The sequence below is a fragment of the Podarcis liolepis genome (genome assembly GCF_965112155.1).
Source record: "Podarcis liolepis genome assembly, chromosome: 2".
In the NCBI taxonomy this organism is placed as follows: Eukaryota; Metazoa; Chordata; class Lepidosauria; order Squamata; family Lacertidae; genus Podarcis; species Podarcis liolepis.
The window spans coordinates 56,436,718-56,453,655 of NC_139555.1; the positions used below are offsets into that span (position 1 = coordinate 56,436,718).

Sequence of the window (16,938 nt, forward strand, 5' to 3'; positions counted from 1 at the left end):
GAGCATTTCAGCTATGGAGCCAATTACTTGTGGGACTGGTAATCTGCCTCATCAGAAGCCTTCAAGTAGAGGCTGACAAGGCATCATTTTGGGAGGTTCTAGCTCTTGATTCCCTCCATTGATCAGAGGGTTGGACTAGATAGCCTACAAAAGGGATGAGGAAATGTGTGCCTCCCGTTTCAAAACTTGAGTGTCTCTAGCAACTGACACATTTACAGAGTCTTTGAGTAGAGGTCTGTGCCACAGGGGCTGTTGAGGAGAGGCCTTGCTGAGGAGTGATCTTGCAGGTTTCCTTCTTGCCTGCTACCATCTCCTCCCTCCCCATTTTAGGAGGGGAAAGGGGGGATGGGCAATGGTGGGGTGCAGACCCCAATTTGAGGATGAGTTTGTTGTGGTGGAGAACTGTGTTCACATTGGAATGAGACCACTTTTAAGTCAGGCAGGTGCATTTGCATATTAGAGCTCCCTCCATCAGATAATCTCTCCTATTCCTGACCAAGTATCTGGTTGTGTTTTGGACCCTATGACACAAGAGGATGTTATTCCATGTGCAAATGGTGTGTGTGTGTGTGTGTGTGTGTGTGTGTGAAGTTACTCTGGAGCTTCACAAATGGTTTATCATGGGGAGAAATCTCTGTGTGGTTTCATTGCCCACATATGTGGTTTCATTTTGTCAGACGAGCCATTTCCCCACCCGCCAACAGCAATATCACTTGACTAGGAAAAAGTATACACAGAAGAATGTATGAATGTATTACGTGCCAGTTTTTCCACATACACATATTCTTCATATATGAAATAAGTTATACAGGGTTCAGTGGGTTTACTCCAAAGAACTTGCCATTTTGTCCTGCACTGTAGCGCAGTGCCATCCCCATCTCCATGAAGCTGACTGTTTTAAGGACTTTTTTTAAGGTAGGCAAATGTCCCCATAATATATCATTCTGCCCTTCAATCCCTGTAACATGAATTAATTTTGTCTGTTGTACTGGTGGGAGGCTGCTGGTTTCTTTGTATGCTAGCTACAGATATGAAACTGCTCCATGATTATAAATGGAGGGTACTGATCCGGGTGTGCAAAGGGATATTATCCAGAAAAATGAACGTGGCAGGCTTTGCAGGTCAGAGAGCTTTGTGTGAACTAAAGTTTCAGCAATAACTGGTTCAAGAAACATTTCATATAGGCTCTAAAATTTCTTTGGCCATCATTACCAGATAATATGAGCTGAAATTGTTCTTGACCCTTGTATCACTTACATACAAACCTCAGCAATGACAGTTAGGAAAAATGATTCAAGGAGATAGACTAGAGAAAACCCCAGTGTACAAGTATATTCACCATGGGACCATAGCTGAACATTCCATCTCACAATAATAATAAAAACCAAGAACTGCACAAAATAAATTTATTTAAATATGTTATATACCTACAAAACTTTCATAAATACATTTTTGTTGGCCTGGTTCGCAAATATTATGCAATACTTTATAAATAAAATTATAAATAATTTTGCAAAGAACAATAATACTATATATAAATTACCTGCATTCCTGTGTAGATATTTTTTAGTTTTGCAATCCTCAACTTTCAGCTAGAATTGAAGTATAAATGGCTAGACAACCAGGGACAATCATCTTAAAAAAGTGCTTATAACTCAGTTAAAAGAAGCATGTTACATAAGAGGGTCTATAACTTACGGCTTCACCAGGGCCCAAAATATTTCTCACAATCCCATTTGAAAGAAGTCCCTAGCCTATGTTGAGTGTTAACTTCCAGAGGAGCTGTGGTCATTAAAAGAAACGGAGGATCTATGTCTTAGCTGACAGCCCAGTTCCTGTGGAATAAACATCAAAATGAAATCTCACAAGATTTGAGATGTGTTCGGTGGAAGCTAGTCTTTTGGGGCAAATGGGGCACTGCCCCACAAAGCTCAGCCTGCCCTCAGCAAGCCCCCACCCAATAGCTGCCAACTTCCTACTTACAACCAGCCCAGAGTAGCACCCTCCAGCTTCCTCCTCTTTAGGCTCTGATGCCCTTGTAGAACTCAGCAGGGAGGAGGCTGGGAACAAAGATAGAATTAGCTGGTTCTGCATATGATTGGGTCTGGTTCCATCCAATCCAATGTCCCCTGCCTTCTCTCCTACCAATCCCAAAGGGCACCAGTCTACACTGGATGGATTTCTGGTGCCATTTGCCCGTAATCCATGAGTCCCAAACCCAACAGTTGGGAGACACATCAGACAAAGACAAAATTTGGAGCACACTTTCTTTCTTTATCCCCATTTCCCCTGTTTTTGTTTTTGTTTATTATATTGGTATTGCTTGATCATTTATAATTTGGGGAGGGTGGGTGTATTTTTAGGTGGTGAAGGGAGGATGGCAGGGAGTATAAAGCAGGAAAATGTCTGGGGGATTTGTTGTGTGCTGAAATTTGTGGAAATATCAATTAAATATTGAATAACATAATAATAATATAATAATTTATTATTTATACCCCACCCATATGGCTGGGTTTCCCCAGCCACTCTGGGCAGCTTCCAACCGAATATTAAAAACAATACAGCGTCAGACATTAAAAACTTTCCTAAACAGTTGTCTTCAGTTGTCTTTTAAAAGTAAGATAGTTGTTTATTGCCTTGACATCTGCTGAGAGGGCATTCCACAGGGCAGACGCCACTACCGAGAAGGCCCTATGCAAAATGAGGTCATAAGTAGTAGTATTTCTAGAATGATTTCATGAACAGAAATAAATATGTATTATGATTCGATAACATTAAATAATATATTAAATAAATAAATAAATAGTTTCATCTTTGACACACTGTTATAAGTTAACAAGCAAATTGAATTCCTTTTCTTCTTCTTCTTCTTCTTCCATGATACATACTGATGAGAGTCCTGGTTTGTTCAACACACTTGATTAGTCAAAGAGATCCTCTTGAACAGCAGAGCAAACGATCCTTTGCACGGTCCAAGTTCACAGCGTTGCTTTTTTGGGTCGCAAATGACTGTGCAAGGTTTTCAGAAAGCGATCAAGGTATTCTAAGAGTTTGTCGACACTTTTGCGTGGTGCTGTACAATTCTCATTCTTCTCCTGTGGGGCAAAAATTTGCACTGAAAAATTAGATTGTTTGCGGCTTGCTTTCAGTCAGGGGCTTTAGGTTGCCAATGGGTCATTGAGAAATCACAAACAAGTCATGGGCAATTATTAAAAATAATAAATGTCAAATTATTTCTGGAAAGGAAAAACTAGGATTGAATGGGGTAAAAATACTGGGTTGGCATTTTTCTGTTAAATCATTTTTATTAATTTTCCAATAAAAAACATCCAATTAACATATCAAATTAGGGTTGGCATTTTTATGCCCATGATGGGTGGAAAACTGTGGAAAACCTTCACATATGAGGGGTGCCAATCTCACAATAAACACTTGTCTGGAACCACCCAGAGTGCAGTGTGAGGAAATATTATCTTCCACAGGGCAGATATGTTGTGTATGGTGTCCCATGATTCCTGATTTAGGTGGAAGTTGGCATCTCTTGTATCACTAACTTATCAGGCTATTTATTACTGACCACACACATGTGACTAATCCAGGGACAGTCAAATTGGTGCCCTGCCAAGACTGTTGAATTCAATTCTCATCAGTCCCAACCATCATGGCCAGTGGTCAGGAATGGTGGGAGTTGTAGTCCAACAACATCTGGACAGCACCATGTTGGCCACTCCTGAAGCATTTAAAATATGTTGTTTTTGTCAACTGATTGCATTAACCCAACATATCAATATTTCTAATGAAGATAACCTTCACCACCAGAAGTTCCTTTAGGCTGCAGTCCTAAATTTAGTTCTGTACACGCAAAGGATTACTTTGTTAGGCATGGTAGCAGATGACCAGTGACAATGAAATTGCAAATTCAAAAGGCATCTTAAGGATGCCAGGGATTTAACGTAGGACCATCTGCATGCAGAGCAAATGCTCTACCACTAAGCTGCAGACCCTCCCCAAATCAGTCATCTTCATGACCATCAAGTATCTTAATGACCATCAAAATACAACCAGTGGAACTTATCTGTTGCAGCTCCATCATGGTTTATTTCCAAAGAGGGGAATTGAAATTAATACTCTGGGAATATGCACTTGACGTACAAAGTCAGCTGCTTCTCCCTCAATGCTCTTTCCTAATGTGATTGCTGTATCAACATTGGATCCTTACCAACAACCTAAGGAAGAAGCTCTGCTCCACCAAATGATATGTGCCCCATTCTCTCAACAAGAGGTCTGCATGCAGAATTTAACTTCTGTATGTGCACCTGTGGTGACTGAAGACAGGGCACCGGAGCTCAGAAAGCACATCTATGTTCACACCACATGGATCTTCCAGGCCTATTGAAGGAAGCATCCTTTTGATGCAAGTGGTAATATTCTGGAGTTGCTAGTTCTTGCATATGACTAGGGTTGAACCAGGTCTGTATTTTAAGCATATATACCACAATTTCCCACTTTGTGATAATTTTCCTGGTCCTCCAGCCACATTACTAAATCCTAACAGTAGAGAGCTGAACCTTATTCTTATATGGAACAGTTCTACCAGCAGTTTCACTGACAGAGGGGTTCATAGGATTGAGGACCCAGATCCCAAGGTGGCATGAGAAGACAACCTATCCAGTTTGTATGTGATGGCAGCTGATATTTAATGGGATCTGTCCCACTCGTGACCAGGGCTGCATCAACACTCCGCACACCTCCTGCTCCAAGTCTCTGCACAGCTCAGATGTTCACATGAAGGTTCCCTCCACCCCCAGAGCAGCACATGCGTTAGATGGATTTGTAGCCATTCTCGGGAGTGGTTCCAGATCCCCAGCTATAGTCCACAACTGCAACCAATATTTTAACATTACTGTTAAAACGCAGTCAGGGCAATCTTAATGGGAATTTAGAGAATTACAGTGGGATTTGGGAGAGGTTATGTGTTAATAAAAATTAAAATAATATATTTGTACCCTGCCCACCTGACTGGGTTGCCCCCTCCACTCTGGGCAGGGCAGCGTTAAATAGATCAGAGCTGGTCAGCTCTGATACACTACACATACTTAGAATGTTGAATTTGCTACTGCCGCACAAACACCTGTTTTCAACCACTGCAAATAAGATAGCACCTCATGATTTGGCTGCCTTTGATACAACAGCGCTTCACCATCATAGCTAAGGCTCTGGATTTTGTGGCTTTTGGTTATTATAGGCCCTACAGCAATATGGATCCATCAGGATGTACAAATAGGGACAAACTGGAGCTAAACTAAAGCAACTTTGTAAGGTTTCTGTAAGGGTAAATATGTTCCAATATACTGTTGCTGAAAACTTAACTAAAATAGCTTTACTTACCTCATTTTTTGGCAAATCTTTTTTTAAGTGCTTAAGGTTTCTGCGCAAGTTGTCAATGTGCATGTTGTCATCAGTTTCAGCCCTCACTAATTCCAATGAGTTGATAAATACATCCAAATTATCCTTTACACAAAATTCCTGAAATGAGAGTATGTGAGGAATTATGTAGCCTTCTGTAGAATAACATACTATATGCCAAAGTTATTTAAGACCAGACACAATTCAGTATTCTTGCACAATTCCCATTTACATATTTCTAAGAGCCTTCCACAGAAGAACTTTCAGGAAAGTCATGCCTACTCTTTTAAGGAGTAGTATTTGTTCTGAATAGACATCTTTTCCTGACCCAGGCTTAGAATGCCATGTTGATATCCATAAATGATAGACATTTCATTAGGTGAATGTTCTGTACCTCACAAGCCCTTTTAAGACCACTCACAATAAGTGGGAACTAACTTTGGCAGGATCATGCTATACCATTTTAAGGGAAATCCATTATTTTGAAAGATAGGTTCCCATTTGAAAATAACCCACTTCCAAGGATGTCTTTTAAGCCAGGACATCCTAATGTCGTACCCATGTTCCCTCCTTTTCAATATGCCAATTGCTTTACGCACCAAAAGTACTTCTTCTAACAACCCATACCCAATATTTGAAATGATTCAACATTTTAAATAAATAATAATAATGTTTTGATTTCTTACCCGGAAGTTTTCTGGGACAAGTAGTGATGTCTGTAAATATTAAATGACAAAATGTAGTTAAGTAGTGGCTGTGTGAAAGTCAAAGTACATGTTCAATTAGACAAGGTTAAAAATTAGATATGCCTTGATAGTCCCCTTTGCCTGTCCCCCTTCTTCAAGGGTTGCCTCAACCTTAGGAACACATCAAGGCAGAGGATTACAAGAGGCTCAGCAAATGGCAAAGGCCCATTATTGACTGGAAGAGGAGAATTCTATGTAGCTTTTCATGTCTTATTATCCTAACCCATGGGTAGGCAAACTAAGGCCCGGGGGCCGGATCTGGCCCAATCGCCTTCTCAATCCGGCCCATGGACGGTCTGGGAATCAGCGTGTTTTTACATGAGTAGAATGTGTCCTTTTATTTAAAATGCATCTCTGGGTTATTTGTGGGGCATAGGAATTCGTTCATTCCCCCCCCCCCAAAAAAAATATATATATAGTCCAGCTGCCCACAAGGTCTGAGGGACAGTGGACCGGCCTCCTGCTGAAAAAGTTTGCTGACCACTGGACCTAACCTATCTCTGTAGCGTTTTAGAAAGGATGCAGCTTCATGGGATCTCTGAATACTGCACCTCTGAAGATACTATCTCTGAATGCACATATGGAAAGGCTCAGTAGCACAGCCTGGGTAGCTCAGTTAGTTTGAGTTTGGTGCTGATAATGGCAAGGTTCAATCTGCGTATGGGACAGCTGCATACGTTGGACTAGATGATCCTCAGGATCTCATCCAAGTCTACAATGCTATGATTCTATGATCTGCTTTGTATGCAGAAGGTCCCATATTCAACTCCCAGCATCCCTAACCCTGTCTGAAACCTGGAAAGCCATTGCCAGTCAGTGCAATGACTCAGAATACTGAGCTAGGTGGACCAATGGCCTGAATCACATTATGACAGCTTCCCATAACATAACATAACATAACATAACATAACAAGAGGAGTTTCCTATGTACCTATTAACTTTTAATCAGGTAGGCCCTAAATTCCATGGAGCCTGTGCCGGGGAAAAGTGCAGGGTTCCAAAGACACATTTCCACATGTAAATCTTCTATAATTTGCCCGCCACTGCAAGTCCAATTCATTCAGAAAGGCTTGGTTTTATACGCATGTTTACTCAGAATCAAGGTTCACTGAATTTAGTGGCGCTGAGGAGGTCTTTCCTAAATAAGCATGCAAAGGATGGCAGGTTTAGTTTCTTACCATGGCTGGATTCTTGGGTATCACTTTGGTCTGCAAATAGCAAAATACAAAATGAGGTTAGCTGGTAGAAATGCATTCTTTCATGATCAAATGTTTTAAAGTTCAGTCAAACATTAGTTAACTTTGCTTTACAGTTATAGCATACCCTTCGTGTCAAATCTTTCAGACGTTCCTGTGTTTCTATAAGCCCCTCTACACCGGTAAGTTCTTTTCTCGTGGTCGGATTGCGTGTTGGTTTGCAATGGATGTATGCTCCAAGGCAAAGGATGATCAAACAGTGGGGCAGCATTGTGGTGATAGCAGTGTGCTTCAGTTTCCTTGTTCTGAACCTGGTAAGACTTTGATGCTCTTATATATACACATGAAGCTAAAGGAAATGATTAATATCTCACCACAAAAGTCAAGCATACCCAACGGAGGTGGAGGGGTGGGAAATTACCTTGAATAATGGAATCTCCTAGCTGCTTATCTGATGCTCGGGTGCATATGATTTGTTGTGAAGAATGCTTGAATTTTAAAGGGAAATGTATACATATATGGGCACAGAGATAAGCACTTTTAAGTTCAATTGATTTTAGTGACGAGTTAAGCATGCAATAGTACATAAGAAGAACCTGTTGGATCTGCCCAGTGGCCCATCTTGTCCAGCATCCTGGTCTCACAAGGCCAACCAAATGCCTGCGAGAAATTCATAAGCCGTACCTGAGCACAAGAGTGTTCTCCCTTCCTACAGTTTCTAGCAACAGATACAGTGGTACCTCAGGTTAAGAACTTAATTTGTTCTGGAGGTCCATTCTTAACCTGAAACTGTTCTTAACCTGAGGTACCACTTTAGCTAATGGGGTCTCCCGCTGTCACCGTGCGATTTCTGTTCTCATCCTGAGGTAAAGTTCTTAACCTGAGGTACTATTTCTGGGTTAGTGGAGTCTGTAACCTCAAGCGTCTGTAACCCGGGGTACCACTGTATTCAGAAGCATCTAACCATGGAGGCAGAACATAGTTTAGCCATTGATACCCTTATCTTCCATGGAATGGTTTAACTCTCTTTTAAAACTATCTGAGTTGCTTGCCATCATTGCTTCTTGTGGGAGCAAGTTCCTTACTTTAACTTACTATCTGCTCTGAATCTTCAAGCTTTTCAGCTTCCTTGTATGTTCATAAGTTATTAAAAGAGGAGAAAAACATTTCTCTATCCACTTTCTCTGTGCCATGCATGCTTTTTATAAACTTTTATCTTGTCACCTCTAACTCACCAAAAATGATCAAGGGCATGGAAGAACTCCACTATGAGGAAAAGGTTGCAGCATTTTTACAAAAAAAGCTGAAAGGCTTCAACCTTTCCGCAAAGGGAAGTTGCTCCATCCCATTGATCATTTTGGTTGCCCTTTTCTGGATGGTGTGCCCTGTGTCCTACTTTTACAATGGATAGTCCTCTCTTTGAAGGGCTCCTCTGAATGGCTGCCCAGCAAAAGGCCAATTATTAATAATAATACCCTGCCCATCTGGCTGGGCTTTCCCAGCCACTCTGGGCATCTTACAAGACACAAGACAACAGAGAAACATCAACCATTAAAAACTTCCCTATACAGGGCTGCCTTCAGATGTCTTCTAAAAGTTGTGTAGTTGTTTATCTCTTTGACATCTGACGGGAGTGTGTGTGTGTGTGTGTGTGTGTGTGTGTGTGTATGCATATGCAGATTTTATTCAGATCTGTGCTCCATTTCATCACTGGTGTTGCAAAAGGAGCTGCCAAAAGTTAACAGAATTTAAAGTAATTAATTTCATATAGAATTATGTCCTTACACGATTTGGAATTATGAAGCCACCTTTAATCGTCCATGTATATTAGAGCCCTGGTGATGCAATGGTGGATCTCATTCTAAGGAAGGAATTTGGACTATTGCTTCATTACCAATGGGGATGTGACATGAGAGCATGGTTCTATCTCTTCAGGCACATGGGCAAGCATGGGACCAGATCAGTGACCCTGACCACAGGCTTGTAGATGGGGGTGCTAGTGGGGCTTTCCTCCCCCTTATTTTTTTGCTATAAACAAGTAATTAACTCAACAGGAAAGCCTTTGTTTTAATAGTACTCTCAAGCACCACACATAAGCCAATCAGAGCCATATATTCTTAATGTCTTCATACATCAGGCATACCTGCATACCTCTAGCTAGTTTGCAGCAGTGTGTGGGGAGGGGGAGACAAAAGATTCATTTTCATTTCATTTTTTGACTGTAAGGCATAGGACAGGGGGCAGAGTTCTCAGTTGAGTGGTTCCTCAACTTTTCCCCTTTGTTAAGGAGGGTTATAAGAAAAAGGGCCTCCTAAGAACCCTTGGGGTGGGAGTTTAAGGGGGGACAAGAGAGAATTCCGGAAGTTTCTGTTGAAATGCATCTAGGTTGTTGATGATGATAATTTTATTCAGTGCTTTTTTCTGGGGGGGATGCAGGGGGACGCATTCCCCTAAACATTTTGTGAATCTTTGTACTTTTGTCTATTTACTGTATTTATTTTTTCCGTTTTGAACTATAAAATGGTGATTTTCTTGAGTCAAAATGAGAGTACCACTAAACATTTTTTTAAGGAAAAAAGCACTGATTTTATTTATATGCCACCCATTGGACTAGGGTGCCCCAGCCACTCTGGGTGCCTTCCAGCAAAATAGGATGACTAGCAAACCAATACATTCTAGGTTCTTTTCAACTAAGTCCTACTCGGAGTAAACGAGTCATGTCTCTTAACTTCAATGGGCCTCCTTTGAATAGGCTAGCATTGAATTACTCCCCCAACTTATGACAGAATACTTGTGTGTGGGTAACAAGTGTTGAGAGGGAGAAAGAATATTGAAAATATGAAAAGGGTGTGTTGGAGGAGAATGGAGGAAACAAGGAAGTGAATGGAGGTCAGGGAAGATGTGAAAGAGAAAAGAGAGGGGAGAGGGAAGGCAACCAGTGGATGGATGGCTGGAAAGATGAGGAAAAAAGGGGATGAACAGAGGGGAAGGCAGTGGGAGGCTGCTGTTCTTTGGCAACCCCATAAATAGCTCTCCTCCAACCTGGCTTACCACTGCTACAGGTTACAGTAAGAAATATCACCTTTATCAGCGTCATCATTAACCACATTAATGTGTACATGGGGATGAACTGCCCCCTACGTTTTTAGTGCCTCCTCCAAACTTTTAGGCTAGCTATGGGCCTAGCCTGCCATACTCTATGGCATACCTTGTCTTCCTGGTGTTCACTTTTCTTTACCTTTTCTTTTTTAAAAAAAAGAAAGAGTTGCATCTGGTTCAGGAAGTACTAACTGTAGTTCCTATTTGTGTGGGGAGGATATCCTTCAGGATATCCTGCAGATTTCTGAAGGCTAAGGAGCGTCCTGGGACTAATCAAGGACTGTTTCTCACTCTGTATATACAGCATTAAGAAGCCAACTTCCTTGTTGGTTCAGGGTTTGGTCACACAAACCAAAGCATTTCCATTCAATGGAACCTGAGTTTTTTTCTACTGCACACATGCTGCCAGTTATGTAGACCCTTAACCACAATGTCCTGACAATTCATGTGACCAAAACAGCTTGGAAAAGATGTGTGTGAGAGGGGGAGTGCTCAACTTCAGTTAAATGCCCAAAGACTGAAATCTTTGGGACACTTTCTCTTCTTGCCATCTAGCTAAATAAATTTTTAGTATGGATCAAACTTTGAAAATCTATTACACTGTAGCAGGACTAGGAAACTTTGGGGTTTTTTTCTCATTGAGGGGAGCATTCTCTTAGAGGTAATCTTGAAAGACCTACATTGGCTCCCAGTACGTTTCCAAGCACAATTCAAAGTGTTGGTGCTAACCTTTAAAGCCCTAAATGGCCTTGATCCAGTATACCTGAAGGAGTGTCTGAACCCCCATCGTTCAGCCTGGACACTGAGGTTCAGTGCCAAGGGCCTTCTGGCAGGTCCCTCCCTGCGAGAAGCCAAGTTACAGGGAACCAGACAGAGGGCCTTCTCGGTAGTGGCACCTGCCCTGTGGAACACCCTCCCACCAGATGTCAAAGAGAAAAACAACTACCAGACTTTTAGAAGACATCTGAAGGCAGCCCTGTTTAGGGAAGCTTTTAATGTTTGATGCATTACTGTATTTTAATATTTTGTTGGAAGCTGCCCAGAGTGGCTGGGGAAGCCCAACCAGATGGGCGGGGTATAAATAATAAGTTGTTGTTGTTGTTGTTGTTGTTGTTGTTGTTGTTGTTGTTGTTGTTGTTGTTGTCATCGTCACAGCCACAGCCACAGGCCAGCAGTAGGAGGAGCTGAAATGGTGGTAGGTGAGAGCAGAAGCAAAAGAGGGTGGACCCCCTTTGTCTCTCTCCTGCCACTCCCCTACCCTGTTCCCCACTACTAGCTTGCTTTATGCATTGTAGCTCTGGAGCCATGGGATGCCTACTTCTCTGCTTTACAGCAATAACTAAGAAACCTGTCTATGCAGAAACCAACAAAATCTGCTTATTCCATAGCTTACCTAAAGGCGGCTACTCCAGTGTGGGTTGCTTGAGACTGGAACCACAATGACTTTCCAATATTTATAACCAAAATAGTTCTCTAACAAGAGTAGTGGTGGTATATGAACCATAAATATAATAATTTCTAGAGCAATATTGTTGTTGTCGATGTGTGAGATATATGGACTGCTGACACAATTTTTTTGCAGTTTTTGCTGTCACCTGGTTATCTTGATCTGCTAGAAGAAAAGACATAGTAGCAATGGTTGAGTGACTTGATATAGATAGTAAAGTAAAGGTAAAGGGACCCCGGACCATTAGGTCCAGTCGTGACCGACTCTGGGGTTGCGGCACTCATCTCGCTTTATTGGCCGAGGGAGCTGGCGTACAGCTTCCGCCTCCTGTGGCCAGCATGACTAAGCCGCTTCTGGAGAACCAGAGCAGTGCACGGAAACGCCGTTTACCTTCCCACCAGAGCGGTACCTATTATCTACTTGCACTTTGATGGGCTTTCAAACTGCTAGGTTGGCAGGAGGATATAGATAGAGTGGTAATAACCTCACTCCTCAAATCTTTATAAACAGTGCAAGCCAGTATCACATGAGCTACTGATTCAACACTGCTATCTCCACATGGATTTTTTTAAAAAAATCAACCCTCAAGTACAGCTGAAGGCATTATATTTAATTTTGCGTAAGTGAAAGCACGTCTGTATTTTGGAACTGTTAAATTTTGCAAATAGGATGCCAATGTGTCAAAATGACTAGGTGGAAAATAATCCTACCATGAACATATTAGATAATACTTTATTCGGCTATAAGCCCACAAGGTAAAACAAATCAATAGATAAAAATCAATAGATAAAATCAATAGCATTTTACAATCTAAAATATCAACTAAACCATCATACCATGAACAAAATGTCCTTATGGCGGCCAAATTATTCTGTCGCACAATATCATATACGCACTGTCTAATTAAATTCCTTGCTTTGCTGAAGCCCAGTGTTAATAACTGCTGTGGTGATAAACCAGAAAAATTAAAAGATGGCTGTTTTTGAAAAAGTTGTGGAAATCAAACCTGATGGTGTTCCGTATTCTACCTAGAATATACACTCTGATATCCAAAGAGCTGCCTGTGCTACTTAGCTGGGATGGGCAGGATTCTGCTACTTGATAATGAAGAACTGAAACAAGTTGACTTGGACTAATTTTGTCCTTCTGATTAACAGGATGAAGGCAGACTTGAGGAAATGGAGCAAGTTTAATTAGTCCATATTTTGGAGCATTGCGTCAGTCAAGATATCCCATCTCTTTAAAGTGCTATTTTTATTTCAAACGCTATCTATTCTTATTTCTGATAGCATCTTATCTTCCTGGCAATGAATATACAAGAAAGTTAATTTTGGCTCCAAGAAATCCAGAATAAAAATAAACTATTTATACAGATCTGCTTCAACTGGAGACTGGGGGAGCCCCAACATTAAGTTCTCTTTTGACCAAGTAATACCACCCATCACTCAGGACAAAACTTAGATGTGGGTGCAGTTTGAGACTGCTCCGGTGTCATGAGGGGAGCAATTCCAGTAAGTCAGCGTTTATAAGATTTGCCATTTTCAAAAGCCACATTCTCAATTTACAACAACAACAACAATTTTATTATTTATAACCCATCCAGCTGGCTAGGTTTCCCCAGCCACACTGTGCAACTTTCAGCAGAATATAAAAACATAATAAAACATCAAACATTAAAAACTTCCTGATACAGGGCTGCCTTCAGATGTTTTCTAAAAGTTGTGTAGTTCTTAATCTCCTTGATGTTTGATGGGAGGGTGTTCTACAGGGAGGGCACTACTGCTGAGAAGGCCCTGTGCTTGGTTCCCTGTAACTTCATATCTTGCAATGAGGGAACCACTAGAAGACCCTCAGAGGTGGACCCCAGTGATTGATGGGGGTGGAGACCCTCCTTCGGGTATACTAGGCCAAGGCCGTTTAGGGCTTTAAAGGTCAGCACCAACACTTTGAAATGTGCTTGGAAATGTACTGGGAGCCAGTGAAGATCCTTTAGGACCAGTGTTATACAGTACGGTCTTGGCAGCTCTTCCAATTCACCAGTCTAGCTGCTGCATTCTGGCAGAAGATACTGATTAAGTGTGGATTTCACAATCTTTCATTGGCAGACAAATTTCCTTTTGCTGCTACTGACAAGAATCTTAGATTACAATCCTTAAGGGAGGGAGAGGGAGCAAAGTGTTTGATAAAAATCATTTTCTGGTTGTGTGTGTTTTCTTCTCGCCTCTAGACTGAGCATCCCTTGAGTATGGGTGCCATTCAGCCAGTGTAGCAGCAGCATCCCTCTGGTCCCTGTGTAATGTGAATATAAGTGCCCTGTCCTGGCAAAGCAGAGCCCACAGATGAATCAGGAGGGTACAAATCCAACGGTCTGGAGTGGAAGGAGAGGGCAGGTAGCATTTCTTCAGGGTTTGGATGCAGGAAGAGGAGGGAGGGTGGCAGCAGGACTTTCAGGACCCCGGACAGAGCCCAGGGAGATGACTACAAGAGCTTCTGAACCCAGCCTATTTTCGTTCCTTACCCTTGCCTACATTTCTGGGGTAGAACCTTAAAGGAACAGTTCCTTTGCCTGGAACTCTACCATCTCTTTAGCCCAGTGGTTCCCAACCTTTTTTGGGTCATGCCCCACCTAAGCATCTCTAAAATCCTGACGCCCCCCCACCCGGTGACATATAATTCTTATTATTCGAAAAGTGAACTCCTATTTACATGGAGGAAGCCTAAAAGGCCATTACCTGATAATAACTCATTCTCGAATTGCACCCCCTTAAAAATCAAATTGCCCCCACATTGGAAACCATGGCTCTAGCCAATGCTGCCTAATGCTGGACTGTCTAGTCCCTTCTCTTGGTGCCATTGGATGATCATTTGGCTTGGGCAAACAGATGTTACTGTCATTGGCTTAGCTACTGTCTCAAAGCAGCAATGCTATAGGAAAGGGGTGGCTAACTCTCAGCCTGTGATCCAGCCCCCAAGCAAGGTGGGTTGTTTTGGTTTCTGCCTGTCCCAGAAAAAAAGAAGCCACAAAAAGGTGGGGAAATAAAGTTGGCATGGCACTAGGTTAGGTGGAGATGTTTGTTTCTGTGTCCTGATATCGTGTGTGTGCATGTGTCGCGTATGTGCACCCACCACTAGCATTCAGTCTCCACAAGTTGTGGTTGGCCAAGGGTGAATTAAGCCCTTGTTCCTACCCCTCAAATGTTTGCCAGTATAGGAACCAGCATCTGAGGACTAGGCCAGAGATGAAAATCTAAATAATTCAGATTCCAATGCCAATGAGCAATTCTTGTGAGAAGAAGACTTCAATCCTAGGCACATTCTTGTGAAGTAAGTCCAAATAAATACAGAGGGATTTATTTCAGAAAACGCTTGTACATTGTGGTACTGCATATGACTTGGTTTATGGATTTCCCATTGGTTTTTAAATGGTACTTTGGTCATGGCAAGAGGTTAAGTGGATTTAGAGCTTTTGTCTAGAAACTCAGGCTAGGAACATGCTATCCCTTTAAAGCACATTCTTTCCCTCAAGGAACTCTGGACATTGTAGTTCACCTCTCACAAAGTTACAGTTCAAAACAACCCTTAACAAACTACAGTGCCCAGAATTCTTTGAGGGAAAGACTGTGCTTTGAATGTGCTTTAAAAGACAGAGTGTGCACATATCGAACAGATGTTACTTACCACTTAAATAAGTGAACAAAAGGCAAGTGTGATGCTAGAGGGTGTTTTAAAAAGGGAAATAAGATAATATTAAAAGAGGTTAAACAAATCAGCCACCTTGCCTCTGGAATGAGGAACTGCTGAAATGTATCAGTGCTTGGGAAAAGGAACCCAAAACGTCAAAGCCATGGGGAAAGAATTATTCTGGAGCATAATTCAGAAGCCAGAAGCTGTCACTTTAGAGAGAGGTCTTGGTTCTTTGGCAACAAAGAAAAAAATTAAGCTGAAAGGTTGGCATGGATGGGGTTTTTCCACTAAATGTCTTATCATATATGTTGCAGGATGTGGTTGATGAAATCAATACCATGGGCATTCATAGAGAACATACAGAGCAAAGCAAGAGCTGAATTATCATAGGGAAAATACACTGTGGATTCTATAAAATTAGAAACAAGAATTCCCTATGAGAAATAAAGAAAATGGCAGGTGTACATCAGACTATTCCCCATGAAGATCATTTCCTACGAAAGACGGAGGGCACAAGGAGAAGGGGACGACAGAGGATGAGATGGTTGGACAGTGTTCTTGAAGCTACCAGCATGAGTTTGACCAAACTGCAGGAGGCAGTGGAAGACAGGAGTGCCTAGTGTGCTCTGGTCCACGGGGTCACGAAGAGTCGGACACGACTAAATGACTAAACAACAACAACAACAATGTTTGGTGACTGGAAATGAACTGCTACCCTTGAAGGGCTATAGCTCAGTGGTAGAACATCTGCTTTGCATGCAGAAGGTCTCTGGCTCAATCCCTGGCATTTCCATATATGGCTGGGAGAGACCCGCCCCCCAACCACCGGAAATCCTAGAGATTCAAAGCAAGCCTTACCAGTAAGTCATGAGAAAACGGGAAACTCCCTTATACCAGGTCAGATGATTGGTCCATCTAGTCCAGTATTATCTACTTTGACTGGTGGATCTACTTTGACAGGATCTCAGGCAGGGGTCTTTCACATCACTTGACACCTGATCCTTTTTAACTGGAGCTGTCAGGAATTGAGCTTGGGACCTTCTGCATCGAAAGCATGGTCTCTACCGCTGAGGTAGTGTCTTCCTCAATCTTGGGATTGAATTGGAAGCTTCTTGGCCTGAAACTAATGTTCTGTTTTGCATAGCCAATTTTTTTTCCCAGGGTGTACTCACAGGTACGCAGAACCAGCATGGGTTTCTTGGGGGGGGGGTTGTTGTTGTTAAAAAGTGTCGCACAACTTCATGGTGAGTACCGACACCTATTTTTCTAGAAAAAAATGCACTGTGCACAGCACAGAGGTCAATTGAGCCTTCCATGATACCTTGGGCCACTCAGTTCACAGCTGAGGAGAGAGACTCCT

General features: G+C 42.0%; 1 protein-coding gene across 1 annotated transcript; it reads right to left on the reverse strand.

Moving 5' to 3' along the window:
- Positions 1–1,569: 1,569 nt before the first annotated feature.
- On the reverse strand, positions 1,570–7,619 carry LOC310699681 (uncharacterized protein; the record flags this gene model as incomplete). The annotated part of the gene is made up of 5 exons (XM_083487938.1): positions 1,570–3,095; positions 5,389–5,526; positions 6,093–6,122; positions 7,331–7,360; positions 7,476–7,619. 5 exons carry the CDS (start codon positions 7,617–7,619, stop codon positions 2,979–2,981), a joined length of 459 nt encoding a protein of 152 aa, XP_083344064.1. The 3' UTR covers positions 1,570–2,978.
- Positions 7,620–16,938: the final 9,319 nt, after the last annotated feature.